Raw genomic sequence first — 21,895 nt, forward strand, 5'->3', positions numbered from 1 at the left:
CAGCATGCGCACAAACTCTGCGCAATAATACGCGTTTACACTTTGAACACAATGGTGGTCTACAGCTGATCAAACTTATCTGTTGTTATGTATACGTAAAGTGAATCTTTAATCGAAATGAAAACGTGTTTATTTGGATATCTTTATCAATGCAATCTGACTGAGTGATATGCATAAAAGGAAAAAATGGCAGATTCTACAACAGAAATATTCAATGGAATCATTCAAGGATTTCGGGATAGTATTTTAGGTAATAATGTGTCCAACCCCACCCCCTGTATGAAACTAACGGATATTCAGTATGTTGGTTTGGTAGTTGAGCATCTGAACTTTATGCGATAGGTCTCATCTTATAGACACCCCCTCCCCTTGTAATGTGTTACATATGTGCACATGATTTACTGGCACAAAGACAATTTTGATAATCGACGAAAGAACACTGGAAGTCCATCATAAGATATTGAATGTGTGATTTTTTAAAAAGAAAGTTCATGTCAATCATTTATTTTTTTTATCAGGACCAGCACAATCTTTATTAAGCTATATAGCTTTAGCTTGAATACAATCTGAGTTATCAAAACTTTTATCAAATCAATTTCTAAAAGCATGAAAATCGAATTTCACTGAGAGAAAATATTTCTTCATTGTACTCCATACAACATATTGTAAACACTAAATACTCTATCCTTGGGAAGAATTTTGATTCAAAATTGTCTACTGTTTTGGATTATTAAGTTTATCCAATCTTCAGCATGGCAAAAAAGTCAGGGAGGATCAAAGGAATAATGGATTAGCAATCAGATTCCACATTGTAAAGTCTACATACTTATATATGCTTCAATGCACACAGGATAGTGGACAGTAAACAACACCAAAGAAATTCTTTTCTTAAGAATTCTTTAAATGATGTAGTATTGTTATCAACTCTAAGTTGAACAGTGTTGTGATTAGTTCATAGTATAAACATGTTTATTACGCAACATTTTGGCTATATGCATTGCATTTAAAAAATTCAATCTAAACTAACTTAAAATCAAATTCTTTGTATTTCAAATAACTTTATAAGGCTATATAGCTAAATAGAGAGATTGTGTTGGACCTGGTTATATAATGTAACGTGGCTTGATCTTTGAAATTACATTTCTAATAACTGAGATTGCTTTATAATGAAACTTTCAGTTCCGTATTGTATTTCCACTTTGTAATATTAATAAATCTAGTTATTGTTAGAAAAAATGGAGAATACTCATGTTTTAAAGCATGCTGTATTATTATTTTGACGTGATTGATATTTTTCAGGCATATTGAAAGTTTTTAGATATGATACAAGTGATGACAACAGTGATAGTGATAAAAAGAAAATTGAACCACAAACGACTTTGGCCCGTCGGAGAGCTGAAAAACAGAAACAGAAGGGAGGGTCTGAAGTCAAGGAAAATAAAAAGTGAGGGTTTTTTAGCTTAACTAAGCCAAAGGCTGAAGTGAGCTATTCCAATCAAAATTTGTTGTAAATTTTCACATTTTCTTCTCAAGAACCATGTTACCAATTTCAACTAAACTTGCCACAAAGCATCCTTTTGTAAAGTGAATTCAAGCTTGTTTGAATGAGGGGTTATACCTCCATCCATAATATAAAAGAAACAGTAACAATAGGGTGGGATGTTTGAAATATTTTAAGAACCATTGTCAGAACCAAAACAGTCAAAATTTGTATGAGAGCTTTGTGATATAATCAAAATCAGGTTTGTTCAAACCAAGAGCCCTGGGCAGGGGATGGGGTTACAATAGGGGTTCAGAGTTATAAACATATTATACCCCTATAGAAAAATAGAATATGTCAAATCTTATTAAATATGCAAGCATCTTCATCCATCAGACTTGTAAACCCGTTCTTCTATGATGTGCTTCAATACAATTGGCATCTTTGTGTAGTGTAGATTCAAGTTTATCCACATCATAGGTCTTTATCCAGCTTTTTAATGTTACTACCCATTTCATTGTTAAGAAGATTTTTTTTTGGAAGTAGGTGTGAGCTTGGGTGAGGGAGGGGGGCTTCTCATATTACAATATCCCAGAACAAATGTATAAATGACTTATCATTGATTACCATTTATATTATTGGACTTTATGATAATAGTGAATAATAGTAAAATGTATAAAAATTATTTTTGTTATCTTATCTTACATGTATGTAGGGAATTTTCCAATTTAGAAGTTCTCTATGATTGAAAGAAAAACTTTACCTGTGATTGGAAAATATCACATTGATCACAGAGGCACGTGGTTGGTCAAAGTTCAATCTGCTTCACATGTCAGCCAGTTACTTTAGTCATTTAGTATCTTCACAGAGGAGACTATAACATTGTATATATTTTTGCTATTCCTTTTTCACACACACACACCCATCAATATCATCCTGCAAGGTTGTTCTAATGAACTAATGAACTTGAAATAAGTCCTTTTGGTGTTTCCCAAGTATGTACAAATGTTTGTGTTTTTATTATGATGTATAGATGATTTTTCTAACTACATTACATACCAGTGCCATAATTACATCACAGTGTCAACAAGTCAATAAAAAAGAAGCAATAGTGTTGAATTCAAATTGACATGACATTGGTCAGTATTTTAAAAAACACCACCCTTTTTCAAAGAAGATTCAAGAAACATCTTATTTGACTGTTCATTTATATAGAGATTATATTGTATTATATTATCACTAAATTTAGCAAAACAATATTTTACAGGGATCCCACTGTTAAACAAAGACTTTTTCAATGTTCCCTGTGGAATGGAGGTGTATTTCTGGTAAGTTGTTTCATGGAAAGATGTCAAATTTACATCCACCATACAGGACACTAAGATGAATAAATATGATTTATTTGATAGATTGTAAAATTTTTACTTTCATAGAAAACACTTGCTTTTAGTCAAAAAATTTTTGACTGCCAAAATACTTTGTCAGTGTTCTCTGCTTCTATCACACGTAGAACTACCATTTTATTATGGACTTGTTTCTGAGAAAATTCTTCAAATGTTGATGTAAGTGATGTTACAATTTGTTATTGATAAAGGTGTTACTTGTTTGAATTTTCCCTTGTGTTGACTTTCGTCCCCATTTTTACATGTAATTGATCATGTCAAACTATGTGATTCGCCACTATGTATAAGCTGTGGTGTACTTTTCAAATGCAGGAAACTTATCCGATTTTCCAGATTCCAACATGGATACCTATTGGGTAGTGTTAAATCTAGGATCTAGAGAGGGCACATATATCATATGTTCAAAAGGGCACTTTTCGTTGCAGGAAGACAGTTTCGGGGCACTTTCATTGTATCATACTATGATAGTAATAGAATAATCATTTAGCCTCTTTAAAAGTTAATACCTGCTGTCTTGATTTTAAACTTTTCAATCAACCTTGTGAAATACAAAACAATTGTTTATATTAACAAATATTTTAAAAATTCTTATAGAGAAAAAAGGGCATGGCGCCAGCCCAAAAGGGCATGGCACGGCGCCATGCTAGTTTGCTTTAGATTTAACACTATTGGGTGATTTTGATAAAATAGAGTTTCTGTTTTAACCTCACCTAAGCCAAAGGCTCCAGAGAGCTTTTTTATAATAAAATTTTGTCTGTTGTCTATTTGTCTGTAGGTTTGAGGATTTTTCACTCATGTAGAGGCATCATCAGCTTTCAATGAAGTGCAACAAAATTAGACCTTTGCATAGCACTTAAGTTGTAGCAATGAAGTTTCTTTATTATGCCAATGCTTACTGTGACATGGGACCTCCGTTTTTAAGATCATATCTAAAAGACCTGTGACTTTCATGTGCAATGCCAGCTTGACGAAAAAACGGTCACAATCTATATCAAACGCCTTAGTTCTTGGATTGAGAACCAAACCCAGGTCTCCCAATTGCAAAGCAAGCGCTTGATCACTAGGCTACTATGACTGGTCAATCTGAAGGTATGCCAGTCACTAACGTTATACATTTCTGACTTCTTCTCTAGAACCACTAGGCTAATTTCAATCAAATTTGCCACAAAGTATCTTGGATAAATGGGATACAAAAATTTCAAATGAAGGCTCATGCCTCCTTTCAAGAGGAGATTATTAAGAAATAGTGAAAATTAGGTGTGGTGTTTAAAATATTTTCTTTTCAAGAACCATAGAACCAGAAAAGCCACTATATGAAAATTTACGTATATGATAAAAAAAACCCACCTCAAACCATGCGGCCCAGGGCCAAGGCAGGATCACAATAGGGGTGCAAAGAAATACACAGAAAATTTCTTTGAAAATCATCTTCTCAAGAACCATAAAGGAATACATACATTGTTTGTGAACATCATGATCCTTTGGGCAATGGCAGGACTGCAGGAGAAGTTATAAGTCCCACGTAGTCTTAAAGAAATTCTTATGGTGGAAAACTCCTCTCAGGAAGCACAAGGATACATATGTCAGCACGAAAAATTCAAATTTCTTCCAGGGCTAGGGTGGGGCCACAAGAGGGGTTCAAAATTTTAAAGAGGATCATATTTAAGAATTGTTAAGAATTCTTCCTCTCATGGGTAAGAGTGTAATTTGTTATTAAAAAAAAACCCAGTTCTTCTCTTTGTTAAATTCTTTGGAGCAATCATTGGTTTTACACACCCCTGACCCCATTAAGCTTTGTCTGGGCCCACTAGGGGTCTGATACCTCTTGTGTTTCCTTCCTACATAAGAGTAATTGCTGGACCTGAAAATCTGCTTAATGCTGTAAATTAACTTTCATTCGTGTTTGAGAAATTTTCGCGAATTACACAAGAGACTTGTCATCACAAATATTTCTTGCTGCAAACCAGCCCTTTAATGTCTTTCATATTTGTTTAAGATTATCATGGTTGTGATAATTAGTCACTGGTAAATTGTGAAATAAAAGTTGGCACAAATAAAAATTGGTTTACAGTATATGATTGTCTTCTAAGGAGTATGCTATGTATCAAATGTTGAAAAATTTAAATGCTTACTTCAAAAATATTTTAAAAGACTTAGTTATTTTCACAAATTCATAAAATATATATCTAAAACAGTGATCAGCAATGCACAGTATCACCAAATATTAGACTGTATGTGTACACCTAACAATTTTGTTTTCCAGATGAGCATATTATTATTTCACTGGGCCTTGTTACCATGTTTGCTGTTGTTTACAGAGCTCATATTTGGTAAGTTTTTTCTTTTTCTTTTTCTTCAGAGCTGTGGTAAATTTGACTATTTATTGTGTTTATATTTTTTTTCACTTGGCATCTGTTTACCTAGATTCCAGTAGGGGCATTCTTGTTCTTCCAACCTATTTTTTTCTAAATTTTTTTCAGCTGGATCAGAGAACCAGCATGTGACCTGGCTGTGGATCACTTCTCTGCTGTCCTGGATATTTGGAGCTCTCTGGATTTTGCCACTATTTGTCATCAGTAAAATTGTTAACTGCATGTGGTTTCAGGTTTGTTATGATATATAACACACTTAATATATTCTATTATTATGTTATCACATGAATTGAAAGGGAAGGTTGTTGAGTCTGGACCCTATTCATTTTGAATGGAGAAAGTTATACTGAAAGGGCAAAACAATGCTAAAGAAACCTAGTTGCTCCATCACAGAACTCAATGCCTTTCATTTTTAGTCGCTAGAATCCAAGAGCTCGATCAAGAGACAAGCTTCTCCATCTATGTTAATCAACTTACACCCATGTTCATAAATAATACTTATGCTATAGGAGCTTTATGGAAGGAGAGTGGGGTAATCTTTCCCTCTCCCATCCAGGACACCCCCCCCCCCTCCCCCCCAACGGTCACCTTTTCTGATAATACATTAATTGAAAACAATTAAAGCCATCTCTCTAAGAACATGGAAGATTTTGGCTTTAGAACTGTCCAGGCTAGCAACACTAACAGCTTGTGAGTGGGGGTTAGCACTGCCTCCCTTTGGACCTTAAAGGCACTCCTCAAATACCTACCTGTTTGACTTCCCATTAAGATTTCCAGGATCAACCCTTGTTTATACATGTACCAGGTACTATTGTTTTTAGTGTTCTGTTAAATTTTGTTCTCTTGTAAATAATATTCAGTAATTTCATGATGACATATTAATGTTATTATGATTTGTAATATCAATTTGGGTCTGTCCAAAACTTTTCATGAAGAGTGGCATTTTTAGCTATTGTATGGAAATGGTGTAGTCTGATACCCATCCATTGGGAAAAATAGCATCAAAATAGAACAAATTGGGAATTTTCTTTCATGTCAACAAATGGCATGTGTTTTAAAATGAACACTGAATAAACCATAAATAAGGCATTAACAAGTATTCATTGTTTACATTTTTCCAAACAAGTGCCATTATATTGACGTCTACTTTCTATTTTAGAGGAAGTGAAGAAATTAGTTAACTCGTACAACATTTCATACAAAACAAATTATGAACCAACTTGGCAGGTTGTTATTGGGCATTTTTTAGCCACAAGATTGTGAAAAGTTGATAGTGTTTGACATTGGGAATGGTACTGTTTATCATCACCAGATTTATAAGGAAAACAATGCTGATGACCTAAGAATGACCCTCTTTTTGATACAAATTATGAAATAGCCTAAGGTCAAGGTCACTATAAGGCAGTTTACTTATAAGTTACATTGGAAACAATGTTCTTTACAAAGTTAAAAAAAAAAAATTCCTGCGCCATTTTGATTATTAGGGTAAATAGATAATTCAATAAATAGTCATGTAAAATTAACTCTGAAAATCAAAAACCATTATATAATCTGTTTCACTGTGAATTACAGTCTCTTTTTACAGAGTTCTTTTGCAGCTGCAATCTGACATCCATTCTAATCAGACAAAATTTGTTTCTCACTATATGTTGGATTAGACGGGTTTTGCTCTTCTGGGCAATAAAAACAGTGATGTATTATGTTTTCATGCAATAGACCAGAACATTTTCCCCTTGGTACTGGGAACAGCTAAGTATTTAATTGCCTGAGGCCATTGACATTAGGCAATTGAACATTGAGGTGTTCCTAGTGCCTCAGGAAAATCTTACAGTCTGTAGCTATTACAACACTAAATACTTCCACATCGTAGCTACACATCATATTTAAATACCATAAATCTTTGTATTATTACACATAAGTGTCAATAATGTAAAAGAAAGAAAATAGTTTCTGGTTACAGATGGTATGTAACTTTTACAATTTCCAGGATATTGCTGATGCTGCATACCTTAAGTCCAGAGGGCGTCCAACTCCTATAAATCTGAGTGTATTGGTGGCAGACCTTCTGTTCAGTTTGCTGCTTCAGGCATTCTTCTTAATACAGGTACCCAGTGGTGTAGAGATGTTTTCAGTGTTATCTTGTCAAATGTTAATGTGTTGTATCAGAAGCTTTACAGACAATATGGTTGCAATGCATCGAGTTTCAGGAAATCTGTGGTTATAAGTGAAAAGATTTTCTTTCAACATGAAGGATGAATATTTCAAATTCCCATGAGATCAGATAGAATGCTTGTGAGCTGGCTTGAGATCAGATAGAATGCTTGTGAGCTGGCTTGAGATCAGATAGAATGCTTGTGAGCTGGCTTGATCTGTAAGCTTACCAATTAGAGATACAGAAGCTGATCAATCTTGCTATGATTCAAGTGAGCATCATTTTAGATTGTCCTCGGGCATTTGCTGTACACATGTTACTGTATAAATGTAGTATTTTGATTTAAGGTCTAAGATTATCTTTTAATCCAGCATTGATTTAAATCTTTTACCAGTTTCATATGATGGTAAACTTGGTTTAGAGGGTTTACACTTTGATTTATAAACTATGAACAGTTTCTAAGGATATAATTAAATTACTGTCCAGAGTATACCGCAGAAACTGTTTCTAAAAAAAATATTAAAATAGTTATAGACAATACTTGCATTTTGATTTTATGACCTAATCAGAATTGTGACCATAGAATATGGCTGTCATATGTGCAATACTGTAACAAACCAATTTATATAATATGTATTGCCAAACTAGTAAAATATGTTAATGACAGCGAAATAACTAATCAAATTTCTCAAGACGACACAAATGATAACATTTTGATGTGTTGATATTTCTAACTTATTCTGTCTGACATTTTCAGAGTACTTTGGCCACATTTCTTCCCATCCCTGCTATTGGCTACATGGTGGGCTTTATCCACATGTCCCTCCTCTACTCTCTGTATGCTTTTGAGTACAAGTGGTTTAATATGGGTAAGTCATGTGATATATTAAAAGTGATTTAATATGGGTAAGTCATGTGATATATTACAAGTGGTTTAATATGGGTAAGTCATGTGATATTTTACAAGTGAATTAATATAGGTAAGGCATGTGATATTTTACAAGTGATTTAATATGGGTTAGTCATGTGATATATTACAAGTGATTTAATATGGGTTAGTCATGTGATATATTAAAAGTGGTATTGAATAAATCATATGATTTGTTACAAATGGTTTGATATGCATAAGTCATGTGATACATGTAGATTAAAAATGATTTAGAGTAAGTCCTGCAATAAAAGTGATTCAGAATGCATAAGACCTGTGATATATTTTATGTGGTAATCCTTGTGATATGTCAAAGTGATTTATTATGACCTGAGAAAGGATGGGTTACAGGATATATTGCAAATGATCATCATTGGAACTCACAGGTTTTCTCTCCGTTACACTGTCAGAGAAAAAATCCCTGGGTTCTGACGATGACAAATGATTTGATATATGGTAAATTATGCTATATATTATAAGTGCCTTAATATTGATAAGTATAGTGATATGTTGATTATATTTGGTGTGGTTCAGTATGGGTAAGTCATTTGGTATGTGATCAGTCTTCCATATGGTTAATTCATGTGATAAACTAACAGTTGTTGAGTGGTAAGGCAAGTGGTATGTTATAAGTGGTTTAATATGGATAAGTCATGGCATTTGAAAAGTGGCACATTATTGGTAAGTAATGTAACTTACAAGTTGTTCAATATGAGTAAAGTCATATGTTATAATATGGGCAACTAATAACTGTATGTAATAGGTTAGCCATGTAATATATTACATGTGGTAGTTAAGCATGCAGAAGTTTTGTTATATGTTCTATCTACACACAAAAAGACCATTTCTTGCATATTAAACTTGTCATTGATTTTATATTTTAATGAAAAGGGGAAGAAGTTCAATGTCTGATAAATAAACTAAATTCATGTAGTTTTAATCAAGACTACCCCCTTTTGAAACTAGATATGATGAATTTTGATTTAAATTGATTATCGAGGTCAAGTACAAGTGACACCTTATACCTTTTCTACTGTTTTTTTTTTTACAAATAAAAGTGTAGTTTTTAAATGTCCCTTTGAATGTACTTTTAGATAAAAGTTAATTTGTTCCAGAAAAAATCATGTAATGGATGTTGGATGACAAGCTAGAGGCTTATGGGAGATTTGACACCCTCTCCCTCAATTACTTGAATTTAGATTTGTATCCTACATTGATGTTTTGACCTTGCCCTAGTTAAAACAATTACTAGTAAGACTCTATGTTCGTGTTGAATCAGTGTTGTGTTTGCTTTTATATTTCTATTATATTATCACTCATTCATGGTGTGTACATACAGGTTGGGAGGTTCATAAGCGTCTGGCGTATATCGAGTCCTACTGGCCGTATTTCTTTGGATTTGGCGTCCCTCTGGCCTTTCTGACGTCCATGTCATCCTCTGTAATAATCAGGTATTTTTATATTATCCTCAAACTCTTTGATGAATAAATCGTATTTTTAAAAATATCTTATTTTCAAAACAAAGTTGCACTGGTTTTATTATTTTATGAATCACCATTTAAAGTTAAACTCACATACTTCTTAATTCTTGTACACAAATATGTAGACAATATATTGTTAATACAAATAAAGCCACTGGGAGTTCCGTAGTAGATATATAAAAACCTATGTAAGAAGGAAATTATTGAGTTTAAACCGTAATCTACAAAACCTGTATCAATGTGGTATTGATTATCAAGATGTGGCATTTTGCAAAATCTTAAAATCAGAATTTTTCCTGTATGTGTACATGTATTAATTATGCAATAGTTCTCAACCATAGATGAGCTTGTTGTGTACTATTGACATGATAAAGATGAAAATACAATTAGGTTCTCTTTAACTAACATTCAAGGTGTATATTGTGTATAAATATCTATAGTGTTTAAGTATCAATAGTGTATAATATTGTGTATAGTGTGGTGGTCAGATGGGTTCAATCGTCGGTCTTTAAGGTGTGAAGACATTTAAGATAGCTCAAATGGTAGAGCACCGGACTAGAGATTCAGGGGCCCAGGTTCGAATTCCAGTCTGGTTCCACTGCATTTTCTCCCTTCCTGTTATATCTCTTTTGTTTATCAATGGTGTATACTACCTGTAGTGTATAGTATCCATTGTTTATATAATAAAGTTCTGATTTGCATGTAATATGCCGGAATAGTAGTCAAGGTTTAACCCATGGTACACGGGCCGGGGGTTTATCAATAATCTATAGTACCAAACGAGTAGAGTATCTATCATGTATAGCATCAATAGAGTAGAGTATCTATAGTGTATAACATCAATAGAGTAGAGTATCTATAGTGTATAACATCAATAGAGTAGAGTATCTATAGTGTATAACATCAATAGAGTAGAGTATCTATAGTGTATAACATCAATAGAGTAGAGTATCTATAGTGTATAGTATTAATAGAGTAGAGTATCTATAGTGTATAGCATCAATAGAGTAGAGTATCTATAGTGTATAACATCAATAGAGTAGAGTATCTATAGTGTATAACATCAATAGAGTAGAGTATCTATAGTGTATAACATCAATAGAGTATAGTATCTATAGTGTATAACATCAATAGAGTAGAGTATCTATAGTGTATAACATCAATAGAGTATAGTATCTATAGTGTATAGCATCAATAGAGTAGAGTATCTATAGTGTATAACATCAATAGAGTAGAGTATCTATAGTGTATAACATCAATAGAGTAGAGTATCTATAGTGTATAACATCAATAGAGTATAGTATCTATAGTGTATAGCATCAATAGAGTAGAGTATCTATAGTGTATAACATCAATAGAGTATAGTATCTATAGTGTATAGCATCAATAGAGTAGAGTATCTATAGTGTATAACATCAATAGAGTATAGTATCTATAGTGTATAACATCAATAGAGTAGAGTATCTATAGTGTATAGCATCAATAGAGTAGAGTATCTATAGTGTATAACATCAATAGAGTAGAGTATCTATAGTGTATAGTATTAATAGAGTAGAGTATCTATCATGTATAGCATCAATAGAGTAGAGTATCTATAGTGTATAACATCAATAGAGTAGAGTATCTATAGTGTATAGTACGAATAGAGTATAGTATCTATAGTGTATAACATCAATAGAGTAGAGTATCTATAGTGTATAACATCAATAGAGTAGAGTATCTATAGTGTATAACATCAATAGAGTAGAGTATCTATAGTGTATAACATCAATAGAGTAGAGTATCTATAGTGTATAGTACCAATAGAGTAGAGTATCTATCATGTATAGCATCAATAGAGTATAGTATCTATAGTGTATAACATCAATAGAGTATAGTATCTATAGTGTATAACATCAATAGAGTAGAGTATCTATAGTGTATAGCATCAATAGAGTATAGTATCTATAGTGTATAACATCAATAGAGTAGAGTATCTATCATGTATAGCATCAATAGAGTAGAGTATCTATAGTGTATAGCATCAATAGAGTAGAGTATCTATAGTGTATAGTACCAATAGAGTAGAGTATCTATCATGTATAACATCAATAGAGTAGAGTATCTATAGTGTATAACATCAATAGAGTATAGTATCTATAGTGTATAGCATCAATAGAGTAGAGTATCTATAGTGTATAACATCAATAGAGTAGAGTATCTATCATGTATAGCATCAATAGAGTAGAGTATCTATAGTGTATAGCATCAATAGAGTATAGTATCTATAGTGTATAGTATCTATAAGTGCCTTTAAGGTTCTTAACATGACACCAGAATATATGAACGTTTATAGTCTTGTCAGCCAAGTTAGTTCCAGAACAACAAGACGTATCGATAGTGGCATTTTATATTTACCAAAAGTTCGAACTGAATATTATAAACGGTCTTTTAAGGTATCCTCCACAATTTTATGGAATCAGTTGTATGAGTCTGTCAGAAGCTGTGGTTCTATTACATCTTTTAAATCAGCATATTTGCAGCATTATTACTCAAATAAGTGATATATAGATATGTATATGTTTATTTTTTTCCCCAGTGATATCGTGTGTATATTTTAAGTATATATTTTATATCATGTTATCTATTTTTCTATTCTCTCATTTATCTGTCTGTGAATATGTTTTATACAGGACCACAATGTAAACTAGTCATTTGTACTAATTGTGCTATCCTGTCTAAATAAAGAATTTATTATTATTATTATTATAGTGTATAGCATCAAAAGCATCTAGTATCTAGGTTGTATAGTGCTGAAGCAATAGAAGAAAACATAACATAATGGTACATTGATATATTTCAACAGTAATGTCATTCCATTCACAGTACTCACACCTTGTTCATGTTTTGAATTTTCTTTTCATTGTACAGTGGGTGCATATTCTCCATACTATTTCCTTTATTCATACTGAGTGCCAATGATGCAAATGAAAGTTCACAAGTATGGTATGTCTATATTTCATTCCATCTCTTCAACTGTGAGATTTAAAAATTGATCTAAAATTAAGAGGAAGATTTTTAATTTTTTAATTCTGAGTTGTTGTTTTTTTTCAGTCATTCACCCTTGAAAATCTTTGCTCCAGTTGTGATGATGACAAATATTCTTTTCCGACAGTCGGTGAAATCCAAAAGTGTACCTACTAGTCAGCACTCATCTCCCAGGAAACAGACACGCATCACAGAACCAACATCATTTAGATGACAAAGTTAATCATGTTTATCTCCTGTGAATTAACAGTGTTGTATATATCAATTTAGACAGTGTGTAGTGTGGAATGCAGTGTGTCAAGAACAAAACAGTCATTGTTTTCCCTTTGCAACCCACCATTTTGAGTTGTGTGGTCTTTGCAAAAAATCACAAGCCCAGTGAGCTTGGTTACTAGATTTCTTGTTGGTCTAGTGAAATTACTCTACAAAATTATAGTCAAATACTGTTTATGGGCAAGCGCTTTAAAATGATTGTCCCAAAGTCTGCAGCCATGTTTATGTAGGAAAAAAAAAATTTCAGTTTTTGGCCAAAATTATTTATGAAATGTTTTTAGTGACATTGAATGAGCAAATCAATCTTTATAAGTTTTGACCTGGCCGATCTACCTTATCATGAAGCCATATTATTTCAATGAACAATTCAGGGGAAATTTTCATCAGAGAAGTAACAAGAAATGTTTTCTTAGGCATGACATTTTTCCTTGGTTTAAATGAAGAGAGAGGAAACAAAGTTTTATTTAGGCTATATATATACATGTATATCAATATCTTGTGGACCTACTTGTTAATTAATGTGAATGGTGGCTTTTGACTGCAATGCATATAATTAGCAGACTGTATGTCACCTTACTGAACAATGTATGTAAGAATGTGTTTTATAACTGTACAGTGTAGTATAAAAGAATTTTTAATAATGCAAATATGCAATGAAGTATGCAAGAATGAATTTGTGTGCATAATTTATAAATGATTGGGCAGTATTGCATTACATGACAGTTTGTGAAATATCAATTACCGGTACTATATATAAACTTCATCTGTCAGAATGATTCAGTTGTTACTTTCCTTATTCTACTGACTTCAAAGATGGAGGGTGCAGAATTATTTTAAGCAAGTGCATAAGTTGAAATTTGAAAATCGGCTACTTTCACAAATAATTTCAAGTCCCACTTATGCCATGACACATCATAGCTAGGATATAAATCTAAGTGGTAATTGCTCCTTTGCCAAGTGCTCAGCATTTAGAAGTAAGACTTGCAGGTATTTTAGATATGACCTTAAAAACAGCAGTCCTGTGTTGCAGCAGGTGTTGGTAAGTTAAAGAACCCTCACTGTAGTGTATGCTCCAGAGCAAGTTTTCTTGATGACAGACTACTAGGTTTAAAGAAAACTTCCCTAGGAATAACAACACTGTGCTTGAATTCTCAAAATGAAATGTGAAGATGACAAATAATGATCATTCCCTTAAAGAATACAAAATAAGCGTAGGGCAAATACAGATCCCTGGACACACCAGAAGTGGTATCAGGTGCATAGGAGGAGTGAATGTCCCCTGTTGACTGGTCACCCCTGCCGTGAGCCCTCTAAATATTGTGCTTCTATAGTAAACTTGACAGAGAAAGAATATAAGTAAGAATTGATGATTAGAATATACCAGATTTCGGGACGGCCTGTCCCTTCTTGAGGACAAACCAAAAGAATTGCATTATTGTGATATATATATATATATATACAGGGACCTATATACTAACGTTAGTATATAGGTCCCTGATATATATATATATATGTGTGTGTATATATATATATATATATATATATATGTGTGTATATATATATATATATATATATACTTCGAAAAAAAGAGACTATATTGATATATACTACTCAAAATTTGATAAGGATCACAAGGTTATATGTATGTAATTTACCACTAACATAACAAAAGACATAAATTTGACTCAGAAACGTGTTTACTCAGGTTATGCATGAAAATTCATGAACAGCATGAACTTTTATCAATACGGAATGCTTGAAATCTGATAACAACACCAAAAGGCATTTCATTACAAAAAGTTAACAGCAAACCAGAGAAAGAATTACACAGTTTTTGGGGATAGTCCATCATTACACTTAGTCGATGAAGTGTCAATACCGGGTATGGCCTCCCCTTGCATCAATGACGGCTTGACAACGTCGAGCCATGTTGTCAATAAGTTCCCGGATGTTTCCAATGGGAAGGTTGTTCCACTCTTCCACGAGGGCATTTCCGAGCTCTGCCAAAGTCGTGGATTGTGCTCTACGGCGTGAAAGGGCAACCTGCAGCATGTTCCATACATGCTCAATCGGGTTCATGTCCGGCGAGCGCGCTGGCCAGTCCATACGGACAATTGTCTCCTGCTGAAGGTACTGCTCCACCACCCTGGCGCGATGAGGACGGGCGTTATCATCCATGAGGATGAACTCAGGGCCAACAGCACCAGCGTAGGGTCTGACGTAAACATCGAGGATCTCATCCCGGTACCGCACCCCCGTCATTGTTCCTCTTTCCAGGACATGAATATCTGTTCTTCCATCCCTGCTGATTCCACCCCAGACCATGATGGAACCACCACCATAACGGTCATGTTCACTGATGTTGGCATCATGGAAACGTTCACGTTGTCGTCGCAACACTCGGTGCCTCCTGTCTGTAAAGTCCAAACAATACCTGGACTCATCGGTGAACAGAACTTGAACCCAATCGTTCTGTGTCCAAGTGACATGATCTTCATCCCAGTCCAATCGCTCCCGCCGATGTCGAACAGTCAGAGGGACTCGAACACATGCCCTTCTCGAGTTGAGACCTGCATTGTGAAGCAGATTCCGTATCGTCTGAGTGGACACATTCACCCCCGAGGCGTTCAGGAGGTCGTTACGTAGGCTGGTTGCTTTCCAGAAGGGATGGCATCGTGCCCGAAGAGCCACAAAATGGTCTTGGCGTTGGGTTGTCGACCTCTGACGACCACCCCCATGTCGGTGTGCTGCTGCACCAAAAGTTTGCTGTCGGTTCCAGGCCCTGTTTACAACGCTCTGGCTGACGTTTAGTGCATTTGTAACGTCGCGTTGTGAATAGCCAGCGTCAAGCATTCCAATACATCTGCCCAGTTGTTCTGTCATCAGGCGACGCCTTAGACGTTGAGGGGGCATTGTGTTGATAAACGTAGTGTAAACACTCAAGTGAGTTTGAAATTTTAGAAAGAATCAGACACCGATGCCTGAGTGAAAATCGTGCAATGGTAGCAAAAGCATAAACTGTGGTGAGAAACGCATTTCCCATGGCATGAAATGCACGTGCAAGTTTGTTGAAGACGTTTTTGATTTCACTTGGACACAATATTGCCAGTTATGCAGTTATTAATTGTTTAAACAGAAAAATATCTATGATCCTTATCAAATTTTGAGTAGTATATATAAAACGGATTTAATCAATGCTCTCTTTATGTGCTTAACTCAAAATATTAAACTGAGGATATATTCAAAATCAAAACTATCTATAATTGAATAAAAGTGTGTTCAATTGACCACAACATCAACTATTTAACCTCTATGAACTGGCATACTAAGCTGTGAATATCACCGAATAATTAGAGATGTGTATAGAATTAAATACATCTTCAATTTGAATTAGATCATATCAATTTACCGAATTAGATCAGATCAATTTACCGAATTTATCATTATACACTGTATTGCAGCATGTGAATGTTATTTATAGGGAACAATTGAATTTATTGCTTTAATAAAGGCAGATCCTGCAGGGTGAAAAGATGACATCAGGACTACATAACACTCTTTTATGATCCAAGTCCACAATACGGAGATGAGATGACGATGGGATAGTCCCATCCTTAGTTACGGAGTTACCTAACCAGAGTCCCACCCTTACACAGTTACCGGAGTCTCATCCTTAGTTACGTAGTTACCGGAGCCCCATCCTTAAGCAGTTACCGGAGTCCCATCCTTAGTTACGGAGTTACCGGAGCCCCATCCTTAGTTACGGAGTTACCGGAGCCCCATCCTTACGCAGTTACCGGAGCCCCATCCTTACGCAATTACCGGAGTCCCACCCTTGCAGAGTTACCGGGTAGTCCCATCCTTACGGAGTTACCGGATAGTCCCATTCTTTCGTAATTATCGGGTGATCTTACAATGTTATCGGATAGTTCCACTCTCACAAGATTAACGGGAGGTCCCATACTTACGGAGTTACAGATGCTAGTAGTCCCGCTCTTACGAGTTACTGAATACTAGTAGTCCCACCCTTGCGAGTTACTGAATACTAGTAGTCCCGCCCTTACGAGTTACAGGATACTAGTAGTCCAGCCTTACGAGTTACAGGATTCTAGTAGTCTCGCTCTTACGAGTTACAGGATTCTAGTAGTCCCGCCCTTACGAGTTACAGGATACTAGTAGTCCCGCCCTTACGAGTTACAGGATTCTAGTAGTCCCGCCCTTACGAGTTACAGGATACTAGTAGTCCCGCTCTTACGAGTTACAGGATACTAGTAGTCCCGCCCTTACGAGTTACTGAATACTAGTAGTCCCGCCCTTACGAGTTACAGGATTCTAGTAGTCCCGCCCTTACGAGTTACAGGATACTAGTAGTCCCGCCCTTACGAGTTACAGGATACTAGTAGTCCCGCCCTTACGAGTTACAGGATACTAGTAGTCCCGCCCTTACGAGTTACAGGATTCTAGTAGTCCAGCCTTACGAGTTACAGGATACTAGTAGTCCCGCCCTTACGAGTTACAGGATACTAGTAGTCCCGCTCTTACGAGTTACAGGATACTAGTAGTCCCGCCCTTACGAGTTACAGGATACTAGTAGTCCCGCTCTTACGAGTTACAGGATTCTAGTAATCCCGCTCTTACGAGTTACAGGATTCTAGTAGTCCCGCCCTTACGAGTTACAGGATACTAGTAGTCCCGCCCTTACGAGTTACAGGATACTAGTAGTCCCGCCCTTACGAGTTACAGGATTCTAGTAGTCCCGCTCTTACGAGTTACAGGATACTAGTAGTCTCGCCCTTACGAGTTACAGGATACTAGTAGTCCCGCTCTTACGAGTTACAGGATACTAGTAGTCCCGCCCTTACGAGTTACAGGATACTAGAAGTCCCGCTCTTACGAGTTACAGGATTCTAGTAGTCCCTCTCTTACGAGTTACAGGATACTAGTAGTCCCGCCCTTACGAGTTACAGGATACTAACTAGTAATCCCGCCCTTACGAGTTACTGGGAGGTTCCATCCTTTAGAGGTTATTGAGAGGTCCTACCCTGACAGAGTTAATAGGAAGCCCCACCAATACGGCAGTTCCATTTTTCGATGGCATGAGAAAAGGTTGAGCGAACTTAATTCCGCTCAGGACACATGATGACGCTTAAGACAAACTGTTATCGTAGGACCTTTCGGCACTCAGGTCATGTGTAACAGTCCTCTGTGGATTCTCTCTTGTGTAAGCAAGATGTGTGGCACGATTCCATTGTTTTTCTCAGGTATAGAATATATTATGTATACCTTAATTCTGGATCGGTTCACAAGATTTTTTTGTAAGAAGTAGTCCTAGTAGCGTAGAGTATTGATACTAGTACATGAACATGTATACATATGAAAAAGATATATATTTCAATATGTCAGTAGATTTTTCCAGTATTGAAGTACTGGTATTCAAGGAAAGACCTTCGAGCAATATTTCCGTAATCACTCAAATATTTTTACCCAGGTATACCTGAGGAATTGGACACCCTATCTATCTACTTTCAATCACACGGTGGTGTCTTTGATAATAAGGGTGTCTGCGGAAAGAGCACTATGCATTAAATTTGTTTCTTTATAGAGAGCACTGTATATTAGATTTGTTTCTATATAGAGAGCACTTAGTATGTATAAAGATTTGTTTCTTTATAGAGACAATATGTATTAGATTTGTTTCTTTATAGAGACACTATGTATTGGATTTGTTTCTTTATAGAGAGCACTTTCTATTAGATTTGTTTCTTTATAGAGAGCACTGTGTATTAGATTTGTTTCGTTATAGAGAGCACTTTTTATTAGATTTGTTTCTTATAGAGAGCACTATGTATTAGATTTGTTTCTTTATAGAGACGCTATGTATTATATTTGTTTCTTTATAGAGACACTATATATTAGATTTGTTTCTTTATAGAGAGCACTTTTTATTAGATTTGTTTCTTTATAGAGAGCACTTTTTATTAGATTTGTTTGTTTATAGAGAGCACTATGTATTAGATTTGTTTCTTTATAGAGACGCTATGTATTATATTTGTTTCTTTATAGAGACACTATATATTAGATTTGTTTCTTTATAGAGAGCACTTTTTATTAGATTTGTTTCTTTATAGAGAGCACTTTTTATTAGATTTGTTTGTTTATAGAGAGCACTATGTATTAGATTTGTTTCTTTATAGAGACACTATGTATTAGATTTGCTTTTTTATAGAGATACTTTGTATTAGATTTGTTTCTTTATAGAGAGCACTATGTATTAGATTTGTTTCTTTATAGAGAGCACTATGTATTAGATTTGTTTCTTTATAGAGAGCACTGTGTATTAGATTTGTTTCTTTATAGAGAGCACTGTGTATTAGATTTGTTTCTTTATAGAGAGCACTATGTATCAGATTTGTTTCTTTATAGAGAGCACTGTGTATTAGATTTGTTTCTTTATAGAGAGCACTATGTATAAAGATTTGTTTCTTTATAAAGAGCACTTTGTATTAGATTTGTTTCTTTATAGAGACACTATTATTAGATTTGTTTCTTTATAGAGAGCACTATTATTAGATTTGTTTCTTTATAGAGAGCACTATGTATTAGATTTATTTCTTTATGAAATAATTTTGATTTATTGAGTACATTTAGTAAATGAGTGAGTTACAGCAATCACGTAGCTATATAATCATGATCTTTTTTAATTTTCTGTACATTCTACCCTAGCTCATACAGCATCAATGAAAATAAGATAAAATAATCAGAATTATTCAAGCAAAAATAGAACATAGCACCTGATCCCACCTCTGGAGTTTCCAGTAGTCCGTGTTTGCCCTGCTCTCAATTTTGTATTTTTAAAAAGATATATGGTATGAGATTGATCACTACGCGTTATCGTCACCTTTTCCTGTAAAATTATGTCATGTATCATGGTAGTGTAAAGATTGAAGTGTTTGGAAATACGATAAACAGTAATCGGTTCCAGATTTTGACACGATTGACATTTGATCTTGCAGTTATGTGGGTAGTGGCATATACTGCCGACCAATCACAGATATGCCAAGAGACTATCTCGATGGGATGTGCTTCATATCAACCGATAGAAGCTGACGAGACCGTGTGTGGTACGGATGGGTCACGTTACAATAACTTGTAAGCAAGTTCCATACTAGTTTGGTGAAGGCGTGTAGGCGAATCTCTTCTGATTATGGCTCAGTCCATTTTACCATTGACATAAATGCCTTTGATTTTAATAAAATTTTGACCATAATCTTCAGATCACCAAATATAAAATATGTACCGCACATGCATGATCATGATGGACAGCCAGACAGACAAAATGGACAAACAATATGCCCCCGATGTTTCAGAGGCGGATCCCCTCTCCCCCATTTATAACAATGATCGAGATTATATTTGCTCTTATTGTGCTAAATCACCAAACTCATGTTATTCCTCAGAGTGTGTCTCACAAACATTTGTTCTTGGCAGTTGTGAATTCGGTGTGGCAAAATGTAAAGACCCTTCGCTGGATATCGCCTCCCTTGGTCATTGTGAAAATGGTCAAACAACGGTGACAACAACGATATCGTCAACGACAGTGACAACAACGATATCGTCACCACCAACAACAACGATGTCGTCACCACCAACAACAACGATGTCGACAACAACGATGACCACGACACCGACCACAACTGCGACCAAACCTCCCCAAACTCGCCCACCCTCAAACAATCCTACCACCATGGGACCTGAACACGACTTGTTTTGCGATAACAAGGATGCCATACAGTGTCCTAGTACTGTAGATTACGTGTGTGCAAGTGATGGCGTCCTTTACAAAAACAGGTAATGCTACATACATACGCATTAGAAAATCACACACACCCTCACCCCCCGTTTGCATTGACAGGCCAGTACTATAATATCGGATCATAATTTGTCGAAATTGTCAGATATAATTATTTTTATAGTTCATCATACTGACAAAAGTTTAGTCTGGTTTTCAACATTGAAATAATACTGTTGATACGACACCTTTACCTTTTACTTTTCAAACTGGTACATAATCTCCAGAAATACTGGGTCCAACACGGTGAACATGAGGTTTCTTCTTCTTTCAAATGAATGGCTAAGCCGTTTTCTGGAGGAGATAACGTTCTTGTCTTTCAGCTTCAATTTACGAGGATGTAAAATCAATCATTGTATTCTCCGAAAACTTACATTCTATGTTAGTAACAAATAAAAAAAAGGGAGAAATTTTTGATTTCACGACAAGGAATTCACGCGAACATTAATTACTCGCGTATAATTAGAAAACTACAGTAGTTACAAAGTAATGAATCGTTTTCTCTTTAACCATCACGTCAGACATAAAATTATATTCTTTATAAAACGCAATTTAATTTAGATTCAGATATGTTCAATTCAAGGCCCGTGAGAAAGGATGGGACTGCAAATGGACTTCAAAGTTTTATATAGAAATACTAGTATATAGGACCTAAGAAGAACTACATTAAGTTTGATTCAAATTATACCCACCGGGGCTAGAGTAGGCAAATAGTAGAGGTAGACAGATTCCCTGTAGGAATCATTAGTAAAATCTTTTCAATGTTATTAAATGGAAGCATCCTCGTGTAATTTGCTGGACATCGTCCAACAGCGACGATAGAGCAAGGTAATGTTCGGGTGATCATTGTGACGAATGTTAAATCTTTGTTAAAACCAACAAATACTGTACATGTATATATTCTGAAAAAATGCTCATACTTTTCTTCGT

General features: G+C 35.0%; 2 protein-coding genes across 3 annotated transcripts in view; both read left to right on the plus strand.

The window, feature by feature from the left end:
* The first annotated feature begins 6 nt into the window (after positions 1-6).
* On the plus strand, positions 7-13,892 carry LOC125679505 (etoposide-induced protein 2.4 homolog). 2 transcript variants are annotated; one of them, XM_048918762.2, is made up of 10 exons: positions 7-250; positions 1,300-1,444; positions 2,748-2,808; positions 5,147-5,213; positions 5,364-5,488; positions 7,243-7,359; positions 8,165-8,276; positions 9,675-9,786; positions 12,727-12,801; positions 12,910-13,892. In XM_048918762.2, exons 1-10 carry the CDS (start codon positions 187-189, stop codon positions 13,055-13,057), a joined length of 1,026 nt encoding a protein of 341 aa, XP_048774719.1. In that variant the 5' UTR covers positions 7-186; the 3' UTR covers positions 13,058-13,892. The 2 variants fall into 2 exon arrangements, with proteins under 2 accessions (XP_048774719.1, XP_048774720.1); XM_048918763.2 differs by having other exon boundaries at positions 13-250; positions 1,312-1,444.
* Positions 13,893-20,431: 6,539 nt separating this feature from the next.
* Positions 20,432-21,895, plus strand: part of LOC125679986 (uncharacterized) — a 1,672-nt gene continuing 208 nt past the window's right edge. The window contains exon 1 of the mRNA XM_048919437.2: positions 20,432-20,964. Coding sequence (XP_048775394.2) covers positions 20,432-20,964 — 533 coding nt within the window. The remainder of the gene's footprint in view (positions 20,965-21,895) is intronic.

The sequence above is a fragment of the Ostrea edulis genome, chromosome 2 (assembly GCF_947568905.1).
Source record: "Ostrea edulis chromosome 2, xbOstEdul1.1, whole genome shotgun sequence".
Lineage (NCBI taxonomy): Eukaryota > Metazoa > Mollusca > Bivalvia > Ostreida > Ostreidae > Ostrea > Ostrea edulis.